This window comes from Piliocolobus tephrosceles, chromosome 6 (assembly GCF_002776525.5).
Source record: "Piliocolobus tephrosceles isolate RC106 chromosome 6, ASM277652v3, whole genome shotgun sequence".
Classification (NCBI taxonomy): domain Eukaryota; kingdom Metazoa; phylum Chordata; class Mammalia; order Primates; family Cercopithecidae; genus Piliocolobus; species Piliocolobus tephrosceles.
In genome coordinates this window covers 86,441,605-86,465,641 of record NC_045439.1, presented here as the reverse complement: position 1 = coordinate 86,465,641, position 24,037 = coordinate 86,441,605, and the positions used below count along the sequence as shown (strand labels likewise).

General features: G+C 39.1%; 1 protein-coding gene across 1 annotated transcript in view; it reads left to right on the top strand.

Moving 5' to 3' along the window:
• Positions 1-24,037, top strand: part of ETFA (electron transfer flavoprotein subunit alpha) — a 102,887-nt gene that overhangs the window by 18,972 nt on the left and 59,878 nt on the right. The window contains exons 3-9 of the mRNA XM_023197634.2: positions 1,040-1,121; positions 1,226-1,308; positions 5,834-5,933; positions 7,296-7,406; positions 8,032-8,133; positions 9,814-9,882; positions 19,048-19,130. Of these exons, the coding sequence (XP_023053402.1) occupies positions 1,040-1,121; positions 1,226-1,308; positions 5,834-5,933; positions 7,296-7,406; positions 8,032-8,133; positions 9,814-9,882; positions 19,048-19,130 (630 nt within the window). The remainder of the gene's footprint in view (positions 1-1,039; positions 1,122-1,225; positions 1,309-5,833; positions 5,934-7,295; positions 7,407-8,031; positions 8,134-9,813; positions 9,883-19,047; positions 19,131-24,037) is intronic.

The following is a 24,037-nucleotide window of genomic DNA, read 5'->3' as shown; positions in this document are numbered from 1 at the left end:
TGTATGTGGGCAGGAACTCAGAGGTTGACAATGGGATGTTACTGAGAGAACTTCATTTTCACCATTTCCAGGATATTGAACTTACACTTGGATTGAACCAAAAGTAAAAAGCACAATTTATAACTAAATTTGAATAAAGAGCCATGTTGATTTTGGTTTGTCAATTAGCACTTTTCTTTTTCAAGGCAGGAATTTTTGTTGAAGTGCTTGGTAGTTGGACAGTGTAAGGTCAGTCAGTAGTAAGATCTATTGGCATTAGATTTTCTTTGTTAAGGAATGTATTTTAATTTTTTTTTTGAGATGGAGTCTCGCTCTGTCACCCAGGCTGGAGTGCAGTGGCCGGATCTCAGCTCACTGCAAGCTCCACCTCCCGGGTTTACGCCATTCTCCTGCCTCAGCCTCCCGAGTAGCTGGGACTACAGGCGCCCGCCACCTTACCCAGCTAGCTTTTTGTATTTTTTAGTAGAGATGGGGTTTCACTGTATTAGCCAGGATGGTCTCGATCTCCTGACCTCATGATCCGCCCGTCTCGGCCTCCCAAAGTGCTGGGATTACAGGCTTGAGCCACCGCGCCCGGCCCTTAATATTTTAATTCTTTTTTTTTGTTTGTTTGTTTGAGACTGAGTTTCACTCTTTTGCCCAGTCTGGAGTAAAGTGGTGTGATCTTGGCTCACTGTAACCTCCGCCTCCTGGGTTCAAGTGATTCTTTTGCCTCAGCCGACCAAGTAGCTGGGATTACAGGCACCCGCCACCATGCCTAGCTAATTTTTGTATTTTTAGTAGAGATGAGGTTTCACCATGTTGGCCAGGCTGGTCTCAAACTCCTGACTCCAGTGATCCGCCTGCCTCAGCCTCTCAAAGTGCTGGGTTTACAGGCTTGAGCCAGAATATATTTTAATTCTTAACTGGCCCTTTTGCTAATAAGAATAATTTTTACATTTGGCCATTAAGATTTTATGATCTGTTGATATTTATAATGATGGCTTTATTTGTATATTTCTGATAGATGGATAATTAGGAACTTATCTTTTAATCACAGGTGGCGCAAGATCTCTGTAAAGTAGCAGGCATAGCAAAAGTTCTGGTGGCTCAGCATGATGCGTACAGAGGCCTACTTCCAGGTGAGGTTTTCCAGTGGAAAAAAATGTCATGTGTAAATTATGCTTGAATATATGATTATGAAAGTATTCCAAAATATTTTTTATCAAATGTGTTTAATTCTCAGAGGAACTGACACCATTGATTTTGGCAACTCAGAAGCAGTTCAATTACACACACATCTGTGCTGGAGCATCTGCCTTCGGAAAGGTGAGAAGGTTGAGAATGTGGAATCTGATGTCACTGCTTGAAGGGGTTAGATTTCATTGTGCTGAAAGTGCGCAACAGACTGTTTATATAGCCAATCTGGATTTATCTGAATTGATGTGGTCGTTTTGCTAAAATTTATTCTTTCAAGATTTTGTCATAATTTTCTGTTAAAAAACTACCATTTCCAGGTTTTCAAATTAATTTGTGGAGAACACTCTAATTAGGCTATTATTTTAAAATTTTCTGCATTTAAAAGTAATGATGAATTCTGCTTGCATGTGAGAGAGCGAGTGAGCAAACAAACAAGAGTCATTTGTATTAGTAGCCCATTTTAAGAGATGGTTTATTTGGGTGGCGATGGATATCTAGAAAAGCTAAATTTTATCTACATGGGGAATTTGGAAAGGGCTGTGTGATGGTTGAAGACATCCTTAAGGTAAAGAAAGCTGTAATCTGATCATGTGCATTGTGATGTGTCTGAAGAATGAGTGTGTTACCAGATGGGCAGCAGTCTACATAAAGTTAAAAATGGGGGGAGGAGTGTAATGGGAGCCTAAGACAAGGAATTTGTCGTGGATTTTTCTTGCTCTCTGTGGCCGTGAGTGTTATCTTAGCTCTCTTTTCTTTTATTCCATTCTTAATAAGGTGTCATTTTTAGTCTTTATTTTTACTTTTTTTTTTTTTTTTTGAGTTGGTGTCTTACTTTTGTCGCCCAGGCTGGAGTGCAGCAGCATGATCTCGGCTCACTGCAACCTCCACCTCCTGGATTCAAGCCATTCTCCTGCCTCAGCCTCCCGTAGCTGGGATTATGGATGTGTGCCACCATACCTGGCTAATTTTTGTATGTTTAGTAGAGATGGGGTTTCGCCGTGTTGAACAGGCTGGTCTGACCTCACATGATCTGCCTGTCTCAGCCTCGCTCTGTTGCCCAGACTGGAGTGCAGTGGCACGATTGTAGCTCAACATACCCTCCAGCTTGTGGGCTGAAACGATCCTCCTATCCTAGCCTTCTGAGTAGCTAGGACTACAGGTACATGCCACCATGCCCGGCTAATTTTTAAACTTTTTGTATAAATGTAGTCTCCCTATGTTGTTCGGGCTGGTGTTAAACTCCTGGCCTCAAGTCATCCTCTCATTTCAACCTCCCAAAGTGCTAGGATTATAGACATGAGCCCCTGTGCTTGGCCTATTTTTACTTTTAAAAATTGTGAAATAAGTTATACACAAATACATCCTTATTAGGAAGAATGCATGTAGTACAGCAGTGTGCAGAGCAAGGTGTCAAAGTCCTGCTTTCTTATTCCCAACTCACCCTCCGCTCTTTAGGAGTATAGCTGTTAACAATTGTACATTGTTTTAGGCCTCCTTCTGTGGATTTTTAAATTACGGTACATATAGAGCTATATATTTTTTACTTCTAAAATGGAATAATATGGCATGAATTGTTTTGTGACTAGTAGCTTTTACTTGAGAGTATGACTTGGGCAGGATGCGGTGGCTGACGCCTGTAATCCCAGCACTTTGGGAGGATCGTCTGAGCCCAGGAGTTCTAGACCAATCTGGGCAATACAGTGAGACCTCATCTCTACAAAAAAAAAAAAAAAAAAAAAAAAAGAAAGAAAGAAGGAAAGAAAAATAAATAAATAAATAAATAAATAAATAAATAAGCTGAGTATGGTGGTGCATGCCTATGGTCCCAGCTGCTTGGGAGGCTAAGGTGGGAGAACTGCTTGAGCCCAGAAGGTTGAGGCTGCAATAAGCTGAGATCACACTGCTGCACTCTAGCCTGTGCTCCAGGGTGACAGAGCAACACCATCTCAAAAGAAAAAAAAAAAAAGAGTATGACTTTGGCTCAAAATGTTTCTCTCTTTTTCATGGCTGCATAAGATTCCATATTTAGCTAAGGACAGTTAACTTGTTTCCAGTTTTTTGCATTTATATACTTTGCTGCAAGAAAACATGCTCATGCATGTATCTGTGTACACGTCGGCTGGAATTTATTTACATTAGAGTTCTAGAAGTGAAATCACTGAGTCAAATGCTATGTGGTTTAAAAAATTTGATACCTATTCCTTAATTGCCAACACTTGGTAGTGTACATTTTAACATTTTTCCCCCAGTCTGATGGGTGAAAAAATCTTTGTGGACCATTCTGTCTCTGAGAGTTGTGATTGTATATTGGATGATTTAAATAATTTCATGAGCCTTGAGTTTCCTTCTATGATGACAGTTCACCTAACAGATTGTTAGACGATGAAAGGGTGTTTGTCATTAGCTAGATTTTAGTACTCTGGCCATGATTGCTATGTTGTGACAGATGGGAGTTTTGAGAATAAGGGTCACATAATAGTAGCTGGTCGTGCGGCCTGTAAATGGGTTTCGAATGAGAAACGTCTATCAGAAGAAGTCAAACAATTTGCCGTATGATAGTCCTTCACCAGCTGTGGTTTTGAGATAACACACTTTTATACTTGTCTACTAGAATTTTAAAATGTCATTTGTATGCACAAAAAGAACTCAATTATTGCTTCTCCTTCCCAGAAACCATGCAGGCAGCCTGTTGGATGGGATATATTTTTAATAGGATAGATATTTGTGTACCATCCATCCTCAGAACATTTAGATGGAAGACCAGATTCAGGAAAACATACTTTTAAGTACCATGGTAAAATTTCTTGAAGATATGTTAAGACAAGAGATAATGAAAATACAAAAGACATTAAATTTTGAGCAATTTAGAAATTTCTAAAACTTTAAAAAGAGGCAAAGTCTGCATAACATAAAATTTGTAAGATAATCTGTTCAGCCAAGTAACTATTCCAGTAATAATTCCTGAACAGTTAAAGAAGGTGGTTCAGGAGGAGGATTACATACTGAAGCTAACTTTAAATACTGACAAATCTGGTTTTTAAACCAGATTAAGTAGGTGCTTCAGGATGGGCATGGTGGCTCATGCCTGTAATCCCAGCACTTTGGGAGGCCAAGGCAGGAGGATCAGTTGAGGCCAGGAATTCGAGACCAGCCTACAACAAAGCAAGACCCCGTCTCTACAGAAAAAAACCAAAACATAAACAAAAAAAATGAGCTGGGTGTGGTAGCATGCGCCTGTAGTCCCAGCTACTCAGGAGGCCGAGGCAGAATAATTTCTTGAACCCAGGAGTTCAAGGTTACAGTGAGCTATGATCACACCACTGCAACTTCAGCCTGGGTGACAAAATGAGACCCTGTTTCCAAAAAAAAAAAAAAAAGAAGAAGAAGTAACTGGGACTTGGGGAACTGTGACTTTCCCAAGGGTTCCTGCTACTAAGGACAAAGTTAGCACATGCATCTATTTCAGTACAAGCACAAGAACACACCTTTAATTTGTTTTTGTTGCTTTTTAAATACGTACTACACAGACTGTTCTTCAGGTTAGTGTTATTTTTCTTTTTTTCTTTTTCTTTTGAGGCAGAGTCTCGCTCTGTCACCCAGGCTGGAGTGCAGTGGTACGATCTCAGCTCACTGCAACCTCCGTCTCCCAGGTTCAAGCAATTCTCATTCTCATGCCTCAGTCTCCTGAGTGGCTGGGACTACAGGCATACACCACCATCCCCAGCTAATTTTTTGTATTTTTAGTAGAGATGGTGTTTCACCATGTTGGCTACATTGGTCTCAAACTCCTGGCCTCCTGGTCTCAAACTCAGCCTCCCAAAGTGCTGGGGTTACAGCCTGGCCTTACTCTTTTTTTGTGCAATATCAGTTTAAACAAAAGGTAAAATGTCTGCTTTGAATGTTTTTATATACATTAAGTTAATATATACGAGCATAATCTTTTTCAGTATTTGAGAATTTTACCACCCTTCTAAATTTGTTCTATCTTTTCTTATCTAAATTCAGTAGTCCACAACTGTCACACTTGGTAATTGATGTTTATTAAAGTAAATTTCATATGTCATAATTCAATATGTTGCATTAAGGTGGCTTAATACTGTGAAACTCATATGACTCTTAATGTAGTTAGAGTCATGGTAGGTACTCAATCTCAAAGCCTATTTAAAAAGCTGTACTTGGGCTGGGCGCGGTGGCTCAAGCCTGTAATCCCAGCACTTTGGGAGGCCGAGATGGGTGGATCACGAGGTCAGGAGATCGAGACCATCCTGGCTAACACGATGAAACCCCATCTCTACTAAAAAAAATACAAAAAACTAGCCGGGCGTGGTGGCAGGCGCCTGTAGTCCCAGCTACTTGGGAGGCTGAGGCAGGAGAATGGCGTAAACCTGGGAGGCGGAGCTTGCAGTGAGCTGAGATCCGGCCACTGCACTCCAGCCTGGGCGACAGAGCGAGACTCCATCTCAAACCAAAACAAAAACAAACAAACAAACAAAAAAAGCTGTACTTGAAGTTGTATATCCAAAGGTGCACATGAAATATAAAATATTTGAATTAAAATTTCTACAGAATATGCATTTAGAATATGTCATTACTGATCATGTATAGTCATCTATCACTGTGTATGTGTGTAACTCACTGCTTATTTTGCTTTTAGAACCTTTTGCCCAGAGTAGCAGCCAAACTTGAGGTTGCCCCAATTTCTGACATCATTGCAATCAAGTCACCTGACACATTTGTGAGAACTATTTATGCAGGTGAGTACTCAAGGAAGATAATTAATCAACATGTTAAATTTTAGTGAAAAGCATAAATTAATCTTGAAGGTAAATTTTAAATCAAGCCATACAATTGCTTTAAGTGGACCATCTTAAAGGTTTCTGAGGAAAATTTTAGTCTAGAATTGCTGGTGGCCCTTGACATGGCATTCTCTTTGATGGATCTCAAGCACAGTGATTTCCTGCCTGTTTATTGAGTTTGTAGAGTGATATTTTCCTAGTGGTCAATAAAAATTAGATTCACTATTTAATATATTTTGTAAGTGGTACCTGGAAAAGCAAAACTTTAAAAAAATAGTATTCTCAATCTTTGCTGCTTCTACTTCATTTCCATCAGCATTAAGAAATTCATTTTAGCCAGCTGCAGTGGCTCGTGCCTATAATCCCAGCACTTTGGCAGGCTGAGGTGGGAGGATTACTTGAACTCAGGAGTTCAAGGCTATCCTGGGCAACATAATAAGACCCCATCTCAAAAAATAAATAAATAAAAAAAAAATTAGCTAGCATGGTGGCATGTGCCCGTAGTCATAGATACTTGGGAGGCTGAGGTGGGAGGATTGCTTGAGCCAGAAGGTCAGGGCCATAGTGAGTTGTAATCTTGCCACAGCACTCCAGGCTGGGCAACAGAGCAAGACCCTGTCTCAAGAAAAAAAGAAAATAAATTCATTTCAGTGTCTCTTCAGTCGATTGATCTTTTGCTTAGCAAACTGTTCTCTAGTGGGGTTGGAGAAGGCAGTGAACTCTTCGTTTTTTTCTGATTAAAGTTATGTATTTCACTATAAATGGCTAATTCTCAAATTAGACTTTTCATCTTCCATAATGTTTTTGGGAAAAAATTTTGTCATGGTTTAGGTTACTGTTAATGTGATAGCTAATCCAGAGTGTCTCAAATCCTCTTATAATCTTGGCACATCCATACCTGTTCTTTATGACCTGTTGTGTTTTCAAGATATTCCTCCTTCAGCATGCATAGTAGCTACATTCTTATTAAGTTGTTGCAGCTCATAGTTACTGATTATATTGTTTTTGGAGAAGGAAGCTTTGTTCATATTCCTTTTAGGGGTGTAATGTACCTTCTTAGTGTGGATGCCTGTTCCAGTTTCTTCCTTCTAGGCATGGTAGTACCTGTCCTGCTTTTAAAGACATCCAGGGTTATACAAATGTCTACTGATATGTTTCTTCACTGTTACGGTCCACTTTTTCCTATACTTAATAGAGTTAGAAGACAACTGGTCAAGAGTTATTTCTTGCCTTGTCTATGAAGTAAATTCCAAGCATCAAAGGAATGCTAGTTTTGTTGCCTTTTGTTGTTGCTTTTAAGAAATAGATTTTATGTTTCAGGAAATGCTCTATGTACAGTGAAGTGTGATGAGAAAGTGAAAGTGTTTTCTGTCCGTGGAACATCTTTTGAAGCTGCAGCAACAAGTGGCGGTAGTGCCAGTTCAGAAAAGGGTGAGTGTTCATTTGGAGTTTTTTGGTTTTTCTTATTTTTTTAATTCATAGACTGTATTATAATGAGAGATTACCTCTGCTTACATTTCTAATGCATAGTATTTGAAAGTTCAATTTAAATGATATTCCCAAGCTTATATAAAAATAATAAATATATATAATTTGCATCTTTTTTCACATTATCTTTGGTACTAGGATAGTTGCTTTGGTAGATCAAGGGAGTGGGAGACAGGATCTATTAAGATTAAGCTTTTTTACTCTTGTCACTGTTTCCTATTATATTTGGGTGATTCAATATAACAGAAGAATGTAACAGTAAACATGTGGAGGGTGTTACACTTTAACATATATAGTGTCTCATTTGAACCTCATAGAAATAAAGTTATTCCATATTCAGACTCAGAGAATTAAATGATTTCTCGAGTCATACAACTAATGTGGCAAAGACTGGAATCTGGTCTCCTTAAGTCTTTCCATTATCAGAGAGAATTAATTAGGAGCACCGAAAATTCACATTAATTAAATTTCATGGAATTATATACTTGTGTGTTTCTCTTGAAAATAATTATTGTTATAGAACTTGAAATCATAGTCGTTGTTTTATTATATGTGTTAATGTATGCAGCATCAAGTACTTCACCAGTGGAAATATCAGAGTGGCTTGACCAGAAATTAACAAAAAGTGATCGACCAGAGCTAACAGGTGCCAAAGTGGTGGTATCTGGTGGTAAGTGAAATATTAATCTTAAAAGATGTAAACTTAAAGTACTTTGATTTTTTTTTTTTTTAGTATTTATTTTAGAGGTACACAAATCTTTTTCATATATAAGAAGTTGGGAAGTTTTGGGTATTATTCCCATTTAACCAATTAGGAAAATGAAATTATGAGCATAATACACAGTTTGGGGTTTCTCTTGCACACCTAGTCTCTGGCACCAGGGGGAGCATGGTGTAAATCTCATCTCCATAGCTTTGCCACTTGGTACCCGTCTTACTGATGCACTTCCATGTATTCTGCAGAGTGTGGTTGGCTTCTGAATTATAGATAGAACTGGCTTGAATTTCAGGGCCATCTTATGTGTAATTCCCACCCTTCTTTCCACTTGGAAAGATTTCCAGAGTTGTCCATGTCTTTGTGTATAACTCTTTAAAAGTTTCTTAACATTTAATATCAAAACTGTTAATATTGCATAAGACATGCTTATTTTTGTACATCATGCTCCTTGTCTTTAAGAACAATGATCTTTTTTATGGCCCACTGACTAATTTTTTGAAAAAATAAGGACTGCTATGCTTTTTAAATCCTTGCAAATTAAACATTCCACAAAATAAGCTTTCAGACAGCCTTCTATTGCAAGTGGCATTGAGAAAAAATCATTTAATATTTTGAAGTGACATATCTGACTTGTTTTTTCTTTTTGAGATGGAGTTTTGCTCCTGTTGCCTAGGCTGGAGTGCAGTGGCACAATTTCAGCTCACCGCCACCTCCTGGGTTCAAGCGATTCTCCTGTCTCACCCTCCCGAGTAGTTGGGATTACAGGCATGCGCCACTACGCCTGGCATGGTGACTCACACCTGTAATCTCAGCACTTCAGAGGCCTAGGTGGGTGGATCACCTGAGGTCAGGAGTTCGAGACCAGCCTGGCCAACATAGTGAAACCTCGTCTGTACTAAAAATACAAAAAATTAGCTGGGCATGGTGGTGGATGCCTGTAGTCCCAGCTACTTGGGAGGGTGAGGCAGGAGAATTGCTTGAACCTGGGAGGCTGAGATTGCAGTGAGCCGAGATCGTGCCATTGCATTCCAGCCTGGGCAACAAGAGTGAAACTCCATCTAAATAATAATAATAATAATTTTGTATTTTATACAACAAAAAGCACCAGGCCCTGATTTGTTTATTCACTTATTTATTCAATAAATGTATATTGGTTATCTGTTCTATGACAAGCTTATTGCCAAGTGCTGGAGAAACAGATGAAAAGGCAGAATGCTCTTCCTCTCGAGTTTAAAGTCCTTGAGATGACTCCCATTCAAATAATAACTTTATGCAGTCATTCAGAGAAATTTATTGAGCATCTATTATATGTAGAGTTTTGCTAAATATTGCACATATGGCAGTGACCAAGATAGATATAGATCCTGAAATTATAGAGTTTTTATTCTAGTGGGAAAAAAACTCATATTAATTATATAATTAGTTAACTAGTTAATTATAGTAGTGTTGAATCCTTTATAGAAGTGTAGGAGTGTGATAGGAGAGGTCAGAAAAGGTTTTATAGAGGAGGTGACATGCTTAATATGGCAGTTACGTAATATGAAAATTTACTCCAGTATATAACATAGCAAAATTATTCTAGAATGAATTTGATGTTTGCCTAATTTTTTTGTTTTGTTCTTTTTAAATGAGGTCGAGGCTTGAAGAGTGGCGAGAACTTTAAGTTGTTATATGACTTAGCAGATCAACTACATGCTGCAGGTAAAGTTATTTTCCTTAGTAGAAAGATATTCCTTCTTTGTTGGAAATATTTTTTCTTCATTATTTCCTTTTTGTATAAGTCTTTCAACCCTACAAATTATTTTACTTTCCGGATTTTTCAGTTTTTGTCTTTGAACCAGTTTTTCTTAAGCCTCCAAGTAAATGGTATATAACATTCAGTGAGGAGAAGGCCTCTTTCTATCCCTTATATTTGCCTGATCTTAGTAGGTTTTTTTCTTCACTTTAAAAATAATGAAATGGGCCAGGCACAGTAATGCTCATCTGGAATCCTAGCACTTTAGGAGGCTGAGGCAGGAGGATTACTTGAACCCAGGAATTTGAGACCAGCCCTAGCAATGTAGTGAGACCCCATCTCTACAAAATTTAAAAATTAGCCAGGCATATTGGTGTGTGCTTGTAGTCCCAGGTACTTGGGAGGCTAAGGTGGGAGGATTGCTTGAGCTTGAGAGGTAGAGGCAGCAGTGCACTGTGGTTGTGCCACTACATTCCAGCCTGGGCAACAGAGTGAGATCCTGTCTCAAAAATAATAATAAAAGACAAAATAATGAAATGTTAGTTTCAGTGCCAACTTCAGATTCAGGAACACCCTGGTTTTTCATCTTTTTTTGGTGGTCTTAATCTTATACAAATAGAAATACGTTTAAAGCTTTTAAGTTCGTAGTTAAAAATTTAAAACTGGAGTTAACCATTTATAGGTAAGGTAGAACTTATTGCTAAAAGTGCATTGATGAGAAGAGAGTGATTTTTTTGAAAAACCAAAAAAATTTAAGCCAGGCGTGGTAGCATGTGTCTGTAATCCCAGATACTTGGGAGGCTAAGTTAGGAGGATTGCTTGAGCCTAAGAGTTTGAGACCAGCCTAGGCAACATAATTGAGACTCTGTTTCGAAAAAAAATCTTTTTAAAGACATTTGATTATTTTTGAATTATACAGTCACTACGATGAATATATATTAAAATGTCCCAATTCTATCATCTCACTCTCCTTTTAAGAGTTTTACATAGAACTTTCCAGGGTTTTCCTGTAACTTTCTGTGGTTTTCTGTGCATTTCTATTACATAACATGTGTACCCATAGAAACAGTAATAGTTTTGTCAGAATAAAGGCATTATATAGACACTGTATAATCAGCTGGTGGTATTTCAGGGTTTATTTTCATTCATTCTTTCTTTCAACAAGTATTTATCAAGTGTCTGCCATATTCCAGGTACTATTTTAGGTGCTATTAGTTTATTTTGGCTACAGTAATAAGTTACTGCAAACTTGGTAGCTTAAAGCAACAAAGTTTTTCTCTCACAGCTTTGGAGGCCAGGGGTGTGTTGAAGTGTTAGCAGGGGCCATACTCCCTCTTGGGGGCTCTAGGAGATAATCTGTTATTTTCCTCTTCCAGCTTCTGGTGGGTACTCTGATATTCCTGGGCTTGTGGCCACATCACTACAACTTCTGCCTCTGTCTTCATATCATATTCTCTGTGGGACTGCATTCAGTCTCCTTCTGTGTCCCTCTTATAAGGATACATGCCGGGTGCAATGCCTCATGCCTATAATCCCAGCACTTTGGGAGGCCAAGGTGGGCAGATCACCTGAGGTCCAGAGTTCGAGATTAGCCTGGCCAACATGGTGAAACCCCGTCTGTACCAAAAATATAAAAATTAGTTTGGTGTGGCGGCACACACCTGTAATCCCAGCTACTTGTGAGGCTGAGGCAGGAGAATTCCTTGAACCCAGAAGGCGGAGGTTGCAGTGAGCTGAGATTGTGCCACTGTACTCCAGCCTGGGTAACAGAGCGGGACTCCGTCTCAAAAACAAAAAAGATACGTGTAATGGCATTTAGGGCCCACGTAGATAATCCAGGATAAACTCCCTCTCAAGATCCTTAGCTTTTTATCTGCTGCCACGTAGGTAATATTCACAGGTTCTGGGGATTAGGATGTGAATATATCTTTGGAGGGGCCATTTTCTTGCCTATTACAGACACTTAACACAGTAAATTAGTAAATAATATAATATGGGCCAGGTGTGGTGGCTTGCTCCTGTAGTCACCTGAGGTCAGGAGTTTGAGACCAGCCTGGCCAACATGGAGAAACCCCGTCTCTACTAAAAGATACAAAACTTAGCTGGGCATGATGGTGCATGCCTATAGTCCCAGCTACTTGGAAGATTAAGGCAGGAGAAACGCTTGAACCTGGGAGGCAGAGGTTGCAGTGAGCAGAAATCATGTCGCTGCACCCCAGCCTGGGCAACAGGGCGAGACTCTGTCTCAAAAGAAAAAAAAGAAGGTCGTGTTAGAGAGACTAATAGAATGGGTAATGGGGGTGAGAATTGGAGGGCAAGATTGAAGTTTAAAATAAGGTAGCCAGATTTGGCCTTAATGAGAAAGAGACATTTGGCTGGGTGTGGTGGCCTCGTGCCTGGAATCCCAGCAGTTTGGGAGGCCAAGATGGGTGGATCAGTTGAGACCAGGAGTTCAAGACCAGTCTGGCCCACATGGTGAAACCCCACCTCTACTAAAAATACAAAAATTAGCTAGGTGAGCAGATTACTTGAGGTAAGGAGTTCAAGACCAGCCTGGCCCACATGTTGAAACCCCACCTCTACTAAATACAAAAATTAGCTGGGTGTGGTGGCACACACCTGTAGTCTTGGCTACTGAGGTGGCTGAGGTGGGAGGATCGCTTGAACTGTGAGGTGGAGGTTGCAGTGAGCTAAGATTGTGCCACTGCACTCTGGCCTGGGTGACAAAGACACTCTAAAAAAAAAAAAAGGAGACACCTGAACAAAGGTTTGAAGGAGGTGAGGAAGCGACCCATGAGGAGATCTAGGGGAGAGTGCTCCAGACCAGAACAACCAGTAAAGTGCAGAGAGCCTGTCTAAGGCAGGAACACATCTGGCCTATTTGACGAATAGGAAGAAGGCCAGTGTTGGAATGGAAAGTGCAAAAGAGAAAGTAGTAAGAGATAAAACTGGGAGGCAACACGAGACAGATCACACAGGGCCTTATAGGACATTATAAAGAGATTACTTTTCTCTGAATGAAATGGGGAGCCATTTCAAGGTTTGAGCAGAAGAATGACATGATCTAACACATTTTTAAAGGATCGCTTTGGCTGCAGTTTTAAGAATAAGCTGTAGGGGTTAAGTACAGTAATGGGGAGATCATTTAGCAAGCCATATCAGGTGAGAGATACTCATGGTTTGGACCAGGGTAGCTGCAGTTGATGTGGGGAGAAATTGTCAGTTTTGAGATATATATTTGAAGGTAGAGACAAAGGATTTCCTGACAGATTGGATGTGGATTATGAGAGAAAGTATTTGTCCTGGCCAGTGGTAGGATGGAGTTACAGTTAGCTGAGATAAGGAATATCTCGAGTGAGAAGCAGTTTCCATGGAGAGATCAGGAGTTCAGTTTTGGGCATGTTAATTTTTGAGATGTCTAATAACAGACACTGAGTAGACATGTCAATTAAGTAGTTGGTATAGGAGTGTGGAGTTCTGTGGAGAAGTTTGGGCTAGAGATATGTATTTGGGAATCAGTTCATTTGGATGATATTGAAAGCCATGAGACTGGATGAAATTACCAAGGGAAGGGAGTATAGATAAAAAAGAGGTCCCAGGCTAGGTGCAGTGGTATGAGCCTGTAGTCCCCACTACTTAGGAGGCTAAGGCAGGAGGATCTCTTGAGCCCAGGAGTTTGAGGCTGTATTGTGTTATGACTGTGCCTGTGAATAGCTACTGCATTACAGCCTGGGCAACAGAATGAGACTTTGTCTCTTAAGGAAAAAAAAAAAAAAAAAAAGTCTCAGGACTGAGACTGAGCCATAAACACTGTATGATTAAGAGCTAAGAGAGAAAAGGAGAAAGAAGACCAAAAAGGAGTAGTAAGTTAGTCTAGACAACCAGGGCAGAGGCTATGTTTTGGAACCCATGTGGAGTGTTTCATTGAGGGGGGAAAAAATTGATCAACTATGACACACACTTCTAACAGGTCAAGGATGGTAAAGACTGAAGAGTGACTATTGGATTGAACTACTTAGACATCATTGGCCACTTTAAGCAGTTTCAGTGGAGTGTTGGAAGCAAAAGTCTCATTAGAGTGGGTTTAAAAGAATAGTCCTGCCAGGTGCAGTGACTTGTACCTGTAATCCCAATACTTTGGGAGGCCAAAGTGGGAGGATTACTTAAGCCTAGGAGTTTGCGACCAGCCTGGGCAACATGGCAAAACCCCGTCTCTACAAACACTATCAAAATTAGCCAGGCATGGTGGTATGCACCTGTGGTCCCAGCTGCTTGGGAAGCTGAAGCAGGAGAAATCACTTAAGTCCAGGAGGTTAAGGCTGCAGCAAGCTATGATTGTGCCACTGCACTCCAGCCTGGGTGACAGAACAAGACCCTGTCTAAGAAAAGAAAATAAAAAATAAAAGGCTAGTCATAGGTAGTGGTTACATGGTTGTGTTCACTGTATGATAATGCTCTGGAGCAGCACGTTTGTCTTTTTCTGTATGTAGGTTATATTTTAATGAAAAGGTTTTTAGAGATAGAATGGGAGGCCTGGAGTTGGAGACAGTGAATACAGATAACTTTTTTGAGGGATTTTGCTATATAGGGAAGCAGGGAAATGGATGGTAGCTAGAAGAGGAGTCTGGCCAACAGAGGGACTTCGTAAAGCTGGGACAGGTAATAACATGCTTCTGTGCTGATGGGAATGCTCCAGGAGAGGGAAAAGTAGTCATACTTTTTCCCCTTCACATACTTTTTCATTTCACTCAAGGACATCACTCCAGTAATTCTCCCCTGAGGGAAAAGTCAGAATTACTGGAGTGATGTCCTTGAGTAGACAAAAGAGAGAATGTGGACATAGCTGCAGGTGGTGGGTAGATGTGTTACTCGGTGCATGTGGAAATTCTCTTTTGATCCTTTCAATTTTTTTTTAGTGAATTAGAAGCAAAGTCATCAGCTGAGAATGAGGATGTTGTAGAGGTATAGGAAGTTTGAAGAGAGAAGAAAATATATGAAATTATGGTTTAGAAAACAGTGGGCTAATGAAAGGACTAGGGGAACTTAGTATAACTGCCAGGAATTAAGGCTTATTTATTTAGAGGAAAATATACTTCACATGGTTGGATATTTGATGTTTTTCTCCAGTAATGCTGAACTGCAGGAGAAGAGATATGGAAAAAGTGGAAAGGTTGCTTAATCAGCCAGAGATGGAGGTTCTTCTGAGTGTGTGGTCATATAAGAGGAGAGTAAGGAAGTTGAAGGCATAGCAAAGGAATGATTAGAATGATTGATCATAGAATTTAAAGTGGGCAAAAACAACAGGACAATGGGGGAGAGTGAATAGAATTGTAGATTACTGTGGGATCAGAGGAATGTTGGAGGTGAACGTCAGCTAGAAAGAGGAGGTCAGAAAGAGGCTGAAAATTGAGAGTATTGAGCAATCTTGGTAAAGAAAATGTCTAGGATATTATGGGTGTGGCTGAGGTAGAGTGGTGGGCAAGCTCACTGGAGGAGAGTTGTTCAAATCTCCAAGTGTTGAAATCTCCAGGAATTAAGATAAGACTAATGTAGGTCTTTTGGTTTCCAGTCTGGCATATAAGAAGCTTGGAAGTCACCATTCTGTCCTAACAACAAGTGAAAAACTGAACAAACCGAAGAATCAAAACTCATCTTACATCCATAGGAGAAGTGAGGTTGCATTGCAAACTGCTGTCCCCCAAACTGGAGAAACCAACAAGCAAACACAGATAATCACAACTTCCCAGAGCAGAAATCCAAAAGTGGCAACCTCCACAGGAGCTGGTGGTGGGGTAAGGGAACCTGAAGTCTTGTTGATGAATTGCTGGAGGTTCCATGTTAAAAACTCCAGGTGGGCCGGGCACGGTGGCTCATGTCTGTAATCCCAGCACTTTGGGAGGCCGAGGTGGGCAGATCACTTGAGGCCAGGAGTTCGAGACCAGCCTGGCCAACGTGGTGAAACCCCATCTCTACTAAAAATACAAAAATTAGTCGGGCGTGGCAGCATGCACCTGTAGTCTCAGTTACTTGGGAGGCTGGGGCAGAAGAATCACTTGAACCCTGGAGATGGAGGTTGCAGTGAGCCAAGATCGTACCAATATTCTCCAGCGTGGGCAACAGAGTGAGACTCTGGAGTTTTGTTTTTTTGACAAAAAACTCTAGGGGTATCCAGTGTGGGCTCCCAACATTTTTGTGAGTTTTACCTTCAGGAGCTCTTCCTCATGGTGAAAATTAGAGAAAAAAAAATCACCTCATGCTTCCAATAAGGGGAGGGGAAAGGGAACCACTTTAAAATATGCCAGAACATTCTGCTCTTCTTAACAAGGTCTGACCTCCTTCAGGAGGAACTGTTTAACCAGAGATTAATTTCCTGGGGCTTTATCAGAGCCTAACTGACCTGAGGAAAAGTAAATACTCAACTTCAGCCATTCTAGCCATCCTGTCCCACCTAAGAGAGAGAGAGGAACTGAGAAGCATGTGTAAAGTTCAGTCTCAATATGGTCTTATTGAGGTATGGTCTTAGTAAAAGACCAAGACCTCAACATAGGACTGTAGAACGCTTCCTTTCCCCCAGCACCTTACCACCATGTAATAAAGGCTTAATGATAGCTCTTCCTTTTACCCGTGTATCTCATGTTGGGCTATCAAGAAAATATTGCGAGATATACTAAAACGTAAAAGACAGTTTGAAGAGACAGAGAAAGCATCAGAACCAGACTCAGCTAGAATAATCAGACTGGAAATTTAAAACTGGGATTAGTATGCTAAGGTCTCTAATGAATAAAGAGCAAGTAAGATGTGCAATATAAGCAGAGGGCTAGAAATCCAAGAAAGAAACAGAAATGCTGGAGATAAAAAACACTGTAGCAGAAATGAAGAATACCTTTTAAGGACTTCTTAGTAGACTGGATATGGCTGAGGAAAGAATCTCTGAGCTCTAGGATCTCAGTAGAAACCTCCAGAACTGAAAAACGAAGAGAAAAAGAACCAGAAGAAGAAGAAAAAAAAACAAAAAACCTGAACTGTAGTATCTAACAATTGTGGAACAGCTACTAAGAGTATAATGTGTAATGGGAATACTAGAAGAGGAGAGAAAGGAGCAGAAGCAATATCTGACTGAGGATTTCCCCACATTAATGTCAGATACCAATCCACAGATCTAGGAAGCTCAGAGAACACCAAATATAAATGCCAGAAGAACTTCACCTATGCCTATCATTTGCAAACTACAGAAAATCAAAAATAAAGAACAAATACTGAAAGAAGCCAGAGGGAAAAATCCACCATACCTATAAATAGCAAAGATAATAATTACATCCAATCTCTTTTCAGAAACCATGCAAGCAAGAAGAGAGTGTAGTAAAATGTTTACAGTGCTGAGAGAAAACACCCACCAACATAGGATTTTATACCTTGTGAAATTATCTTTTAACAATGAAAGAGAAATAAAGACTTTCTCAGACAAAAATTGGCAGAATATGTCGTAGACTTGCAAGAAATGTTAAAAGTTCTTCTAGAGAGAAGGACATGGTAGAGGTCAAAAACTCTGATGTATATAAAGCAAGTGAGAGCATTGAAGAGGGAATGAGTGAAGGTAAAATAAGTTTTATTTTTCTTAATTGATCTAATAGGTAACAGTTTGTTTAAAATAATAACGTTGTATTCAATTACATATGCTCGTGTATTACAATTACTTATGTGCTCATATATAAGTGAAATGAATCACAATGTAAGAAACAGGAGATAGGGATTAGGATTATCTTGTTATTTAATGGTATTTGTACCACCTGTGAAGTAGTAAAGTGTTATTTGAAAGTGGACTTGGATTAGTTGTAAATGAATATTGCAAACTCTAGGACCACCACTAAAGTAAAACAAAAATACAACTAATAGCTAAGAAAAGAGATAAAATGGAATTATTTAAAATGCTCAGTTGGTGGAAGACAAAAATAGGAAAAAAGAAGAAGGGCAACAAATAGCCGTTACAAATATGGTAGATATTAATCCAACTATGTCAATCATTACTTTCAACATCAGTAGTGTAAATGCACCAATTAATGATAAAGATTGTCATAGTGGATGAAAAAGTAAGACCCAACTATATGGTGTCTACAAGAAACCCACTTTAAATATAAAAATACATATACATATAAAGTAAATGAGTGTAGAGAGATATACCATGGTGGTGCTAATTGAAAGAAAGCAGGAATAGCTATATTAATTTCAGATGGAGCCAATTTAAAGTTAAGTTTTATTAGGTAAATAAAACCTGAGTTTTAATAAACTTAAAGTTTTAAGTTCTAAAACTTACATTTCAATAAAACTTAATATAACTTAAGTTTTGCTGATATTGGGCTCTGTATTGCAGAAATCACAGTGTAAGGGTCAGGAATATGGGAGGTGGGTGCAGGTTAGGGAGCATGCAGAGCATTATGGGGATCAGTGTATAGGTTATGAAGGATAACCTTTGAGTTTGGGACTTGTGGGGATAGACATAAATGAAGGGCAGGGTGTAATTAGTCCTGGCTGACTCAAGATAGTGGTGGTGAGGCTGTGCGTGTTTGGAGGTGGTCAGTTGTATTGTCTGTGGCTCCCTCTGTCCTTTTCAGCTTGAGATGATGAGGCCTGAGGCTCATTCTTGACTCCTGCTGGGGAAGGGGTTGTTTTACTCCAAGTATAAGGCTCATTGTTGACTCCTGTTGAATGAAAATAGAAAGCCAGTTAAATTTTATTTATTAATTTGATAGCAAATATTGGTTAAACCTTCATCTTGTTATTTGTAACTCTTTATCCAGTATCTTCTCTTTATAGTATTACAAGAGGTAATATTGTAAGACCTTTCTTCAAAACTTGTGAAGTTGTTACTTAAAGGAGCATTATATAATGACATTCTAAACATTATAGTGTAAAGTTTATGAATGCCTTTTTGATAAAGCATGCAGAAGAGTTAAGCCCAAATTAAAATCTGAAATACTTGGGTATAAAAAGAAGTTTTTCCTTGAAGTTTTCTGTATAAAATATACTAGTACTTAGAATTCTAAATCAGTGTCTTTGTTTACAGTTATTAGGGAATATCCTAACTAGCTGAATAGTAGAGCTTGAAAAAAATGACAAATATTTTTTCCCCTTAGTTGGTGCTTCCCGTGCTGCTGTTGATGCTGGCTTTGTTCCCAATGACATGCAAGTTGGACAGACAGGAAAAATAGTAGCACCGGTAAGTGTTGCAATAAAATATGCTGTGCCAAATATTATAGGGATAAGTACTGTATGTATTTGTTGAACAGTGATCTCAGTGATTTATCTTACTCAGTGTTCCTGAGCAGTTAGCCAGTATCATGGTGAATATGTCATTTTCACAAGGTCTGTGTAGTTCTTGGTCTCGGTAAAATGCCTAGAGTTCTTAAATCCAGCTTATTTTTCAAGTATTTTAAAGCAGTGGAACATTTTATCAAATTAAGTCATATTATATCAAATAAAACATTGATAAAAGCAGCATTTTATCAACTCAGATTTGTAAGTTCACATTGATAGCATTTATTTGCCACAAAGCCTTTAGAGATTATAAATTTGGTGAGAACAATGAACCTATTTTAGTGAACACAGAATTTTGAAATTGGGAGCTGTGAATGACAGTTTTAGTCTTACATCTTCCTGAACACCAAGTTTATTTCTGTATTTTGTCTTATAGTATGAATTCCAGAAAATTCTGTTTTACATAGATAAGTGATACTAGAATATTCTTCAGTTAAGCCTATCTAAAAAAGGAAGAGCAGGAAATTTTGGTCTCAAAGTTGAATCACTAACAGTTGATAATGACTGTTTATATTTCTTAGGTGATACAGATTTTCAGTGAATGGGAGTCTCAGCCAGTTTAAACTTGTATAGAATGCACAAAAACATGTTTTTTATATATTTCAAAACAATATGTAGTCTTGTCCATTAAAAAAAATCTTACATCCCAGTGCTTTATTCTATGAGATATTCATTCACAATTTTAAGATACTGTAGTCAACATTTTCAGGGCTTATTTTTGAAGCTTGTTTTGAAGTATTTGTTCAAGTCTTTTGCCTGTTTAAAACATGAGTTCTTTTTATCTTCTCTTTGTAGGAGTTTTTTATATAACCTACATAAAAATTCTTTGTCAGATGTGTGTTGTATTTTTCCCATGCTAGAGCTTCCCATTCATTTTCTTTTGATGAGTGGAGATTTCTAATTTTGATAGTCTAATGTACCAGTCTTTCTTCTTATGGTTAATACGTTTTGTGTTATTCAACTTACTTGAAGTCAGAAAAGAAGATTTAAAGCTTTAAATACATACTAGAACTACTCATAAATTAAGTCACATGATCATGTGGCCTGTTTGCTTGTCATACTGAATTAGGCTGTGAGAATGGATTTATTGAGCGGATGAGCTTGAGCCTTCCTTGACATTTAATGAGCTCTAGCACACATGCATATGCATATATATTTTAAGAGACAAGGTGTTGCTGTGTTACCTGGGCTGGAGTGCAGGGGTTGGTCACAGGCATTATCATAACACACCACAGCCTCTTAACTCCTAGCCTCAATTAATCCTCCCACCTCAGCCTCTTGAGTGGCTGGGACTACAGGTATGTGCCACCATGCCCGACTGGCACACACATTATTTGTGGAAATCTTTCAATTTTACATGAGTAGACATCTGTAGGCCTGATTTCATAAAAGATCAGCAGATTCACAACCTTCTTAACCAAAAATATGTCTACAAGAAATTCAGGCTGGGCTCGGTGGCTCATGCCTGTAATCCCAGCACTTTGGGAGGCTGAGGTGGGCGGATCATGAGGTCAGGAGATTGAGATCATCCTGGCTAACATGGTGAAACCCTGTCTGTACTAAAACTACAAAAAAATTAGCCGGGCGTGGTCGCATGTGCCTGTACTCCCAACTACTGGGGGGGTTGAAGCAGGAGAGTTGTTTGAATTCAGGAGGCGGAGGAGGTTGCAGTGAGCCGAGATTGTGCCACTGCACTCCAGCCTGGGCGACAAGAGCAAGACTGTGCCCCCCCCCCAAAAAAGAGGAAATTCAAAGATATACACTGAAGTGACAGAGACTTATTTTGACTGACAGAGAGCGTTTGTAGTTATCAAATAGAAGAGTGGCAGGGAGTGGCTGGTGGTATCCTTTCCTATATTGAAAATAAATGGCATACAATCAGCATTATTCAGTATTACTCTTACGGATATAGAACCATTGCAATTTTTTTCCGTAAGGAAATGTATTAAATGCTTTGAAGACTTTGACATAAACTATACAGCCTCCGAGAGAATTTTGATTCATTAACTCGGGTGTGTGTGTATATATATACACACATATATACACACACACATATACACATACGTGTTTGCATATATATGTGCATACATATATACACACATGTGTGTAAATATATACATATACACACATAATTTATGTACATTTTGTTAAGGATCTGAAACTGTTTTTGGAAACTGTATCTCAAATTTGCAGAAAACTTACAGAACAAAAAACCTTTATTTTTATGGGCCATTTGAGTAAGTTGCTGTGACCATCCCCAGATATGTTATATAGCACATTCTCCTAATAACCACAATACAACTTTTTAAATTAGCATATCAACATTGATACATAATACCATCTAAGCATCAGACCCTGACATTCAGGTTTTGCCTATTATTCCAAAAATGTCCTTTATAGCAAAAGGATATAGTGCAGAGTCACATGTTACATTTTAACTGTCATGTGTCCTTCAATCTTAAATATTAATGGTTCCACAGTCTTACCTTCACTTCATGAGGGAACTGTGAAGATTACCAGACAGCTGTGTTATAGAATGTCCCTCAATTTGGATTTGTCTAATGTCTTCAATTTACGTTATATATCTTGAACAGGAATATCACAGAAGTGATACCTCATCCTATCAGATGGTATACAATTTCATTTGATCTTTCATTAATGGTTTTCACTTTAAGGTAGTATGTGCCAACTTCTCCATGGTAAAGTTACTTTTCCTATTGTAATACATATTTTATATGGAGGTACTTTGAAATGATGTAAATATCCCAGTTTTCCTCAAACTTTTCTTTTTTTTTTTTTTTTTTTTTTTGAGACAGTCTCTCTCTGTCGCCAAGGCTGGAGTGCAGTGGTGTGATCTCGACTCACTGGAACCTCTGCCTCCAGGGTGCAAATGATTCTCATGTCTCAGCCTCCTGTGTACCTTGAATTACAGGCATGCACCAACCCACCCAACTAATTTTTGTATTTTTAGTAGAGACTGGGTTTTGCCATGTTGGCCAGACTCGTCTGGAACCCCTGGCCTCAAGTGATCCACCCACCTCAGCTTCCCAAAGTGCTAGGATTACAGGCGTGAGCCACCATGCCCGGCCATAAACTTTTGATTTATTCATTTATTTATATCAGTATGGACTTACGGTACCTATTTTATTCAATGGGCAAAAATCTGTGGTTGTCATTATTATTGATGTATGAATTGTCCCATGTTTGGCTAGTGAGAGGCCCTCTGTGTCTTTTTGACGTGTTCTCATCATTCTTTGAATCCTTTTTTACTTCCTGAAGACAAGATGTTCCAGGCTCATTTTGTATTTTTCCTATCCCATCTCTGGAACCAGTCATTTCTCCAAGGAATCCTGGATCCTTTTGCTGAAGAAAAGTATTTAGAAGCCAATGTCTCAATGCTAGATGCTCCCATGACATCTCAGTGAAAAAAGCTAGAGAATGTGTGTGGGCATGTGTATGTCTAGGCAAATATATGCATATATATATTTATATACATATACAAACACATTTACATTTTATTTCTATATGAGTTGTATATGTTGGAAACTGTAAGTGTCCACTGATATCTCCAATTCTGGTCTCATACCACAGGGTTAATTCTAATTTTCTCCCTTTTCCTATTTGTATATGCCTTTCTCCTATGGTGAGAAACCTAGACCCTGCCAGTACTCTACCCTGCACAGACACCCTCTTTGCCTCACTTCAGCTCCAGCACCTGGAACCGAACAGTCTTCCTGTATAGATACCCTCCCCACCCTACTTGGACTCTGGCATATCTGTCTAGGTAGCTGTTTCCCAAGGTGGCTGCACAATTTTACACTCGTACCAACTATGTATGTGGGTTCTAGTTGCTCCTCATTTTCACCATTTGGTGTTTTATACATTTTGATGGATGTTATTGGTTCTAATTTGCATTTCCCTGCAATTAATCTAATGTTCATCTAATGATGATGAGCACTGTTGTATTATTGGCCCTTTAAACATCTTCCTTATGAAGTGCCTGTTCAAATCTTTTGCCCCTTTTTTTAATTGAATTGCTTGTTTTCATTATTGAGTTGACACATTTTATATATTCCTTTACAAGTTTCTTGTTAGATATGGGTTTTACAAATATTTTTTCCCAGTCCATGGCTTACCTATTTATTTTCTTAATGGTATCAAATTGAGGAAATTCCTTTGTTTCTAATTTGCTGAGAGTTTTATGAATGTGTGTTGAATTTTGTCAGATGTTTTCTGCATCTGTTGAGATGATTGGATAGCTTTTTGTTGGGGTGATCAGACCCAACACCAGGCCGTGGGGGCTATGAAGTCTGGCAGAGTCAAAGGAATGAGAAAAGACAGGTTAAGAGAGAACGTGGGAACAGGGGGCCAGTGCTAGTATGGAGGCTGCCAAGGCCCCAAGCTCTGGGAGCCCATGCTATTTATTGGTGATCGAACAACAAAACAGGTGGTGAAGATGTAGGGGTTGAAAGGAAGCGATGTATCAAGCGAATGAGCTATAGCTCTGATGGTTTAGCATTTTCTTTGAAACATATGGCTACTTGAGATAATGGGTGTGCTAGAAGCAAGGAGCCAGCAAGTTTAGACACGTTCCCAAGGCCACAAGGTATTTCAGACCCTGGACCCCAGACATATTCCAAGACTTTTTTATATTATGTCAGACATGCAAGCCCTGCCTCAGCTTCTCTCCCAACACTCAGCTTTTCTCCCAACATGCCCCCCTTTTCTTTTATGTAAAACCACCACAGCTATCATTGCTTGTTCTCGAGGGCAGCTTTCTTTCCAGTGTTGGCTTCCGTGTCTGCAGAC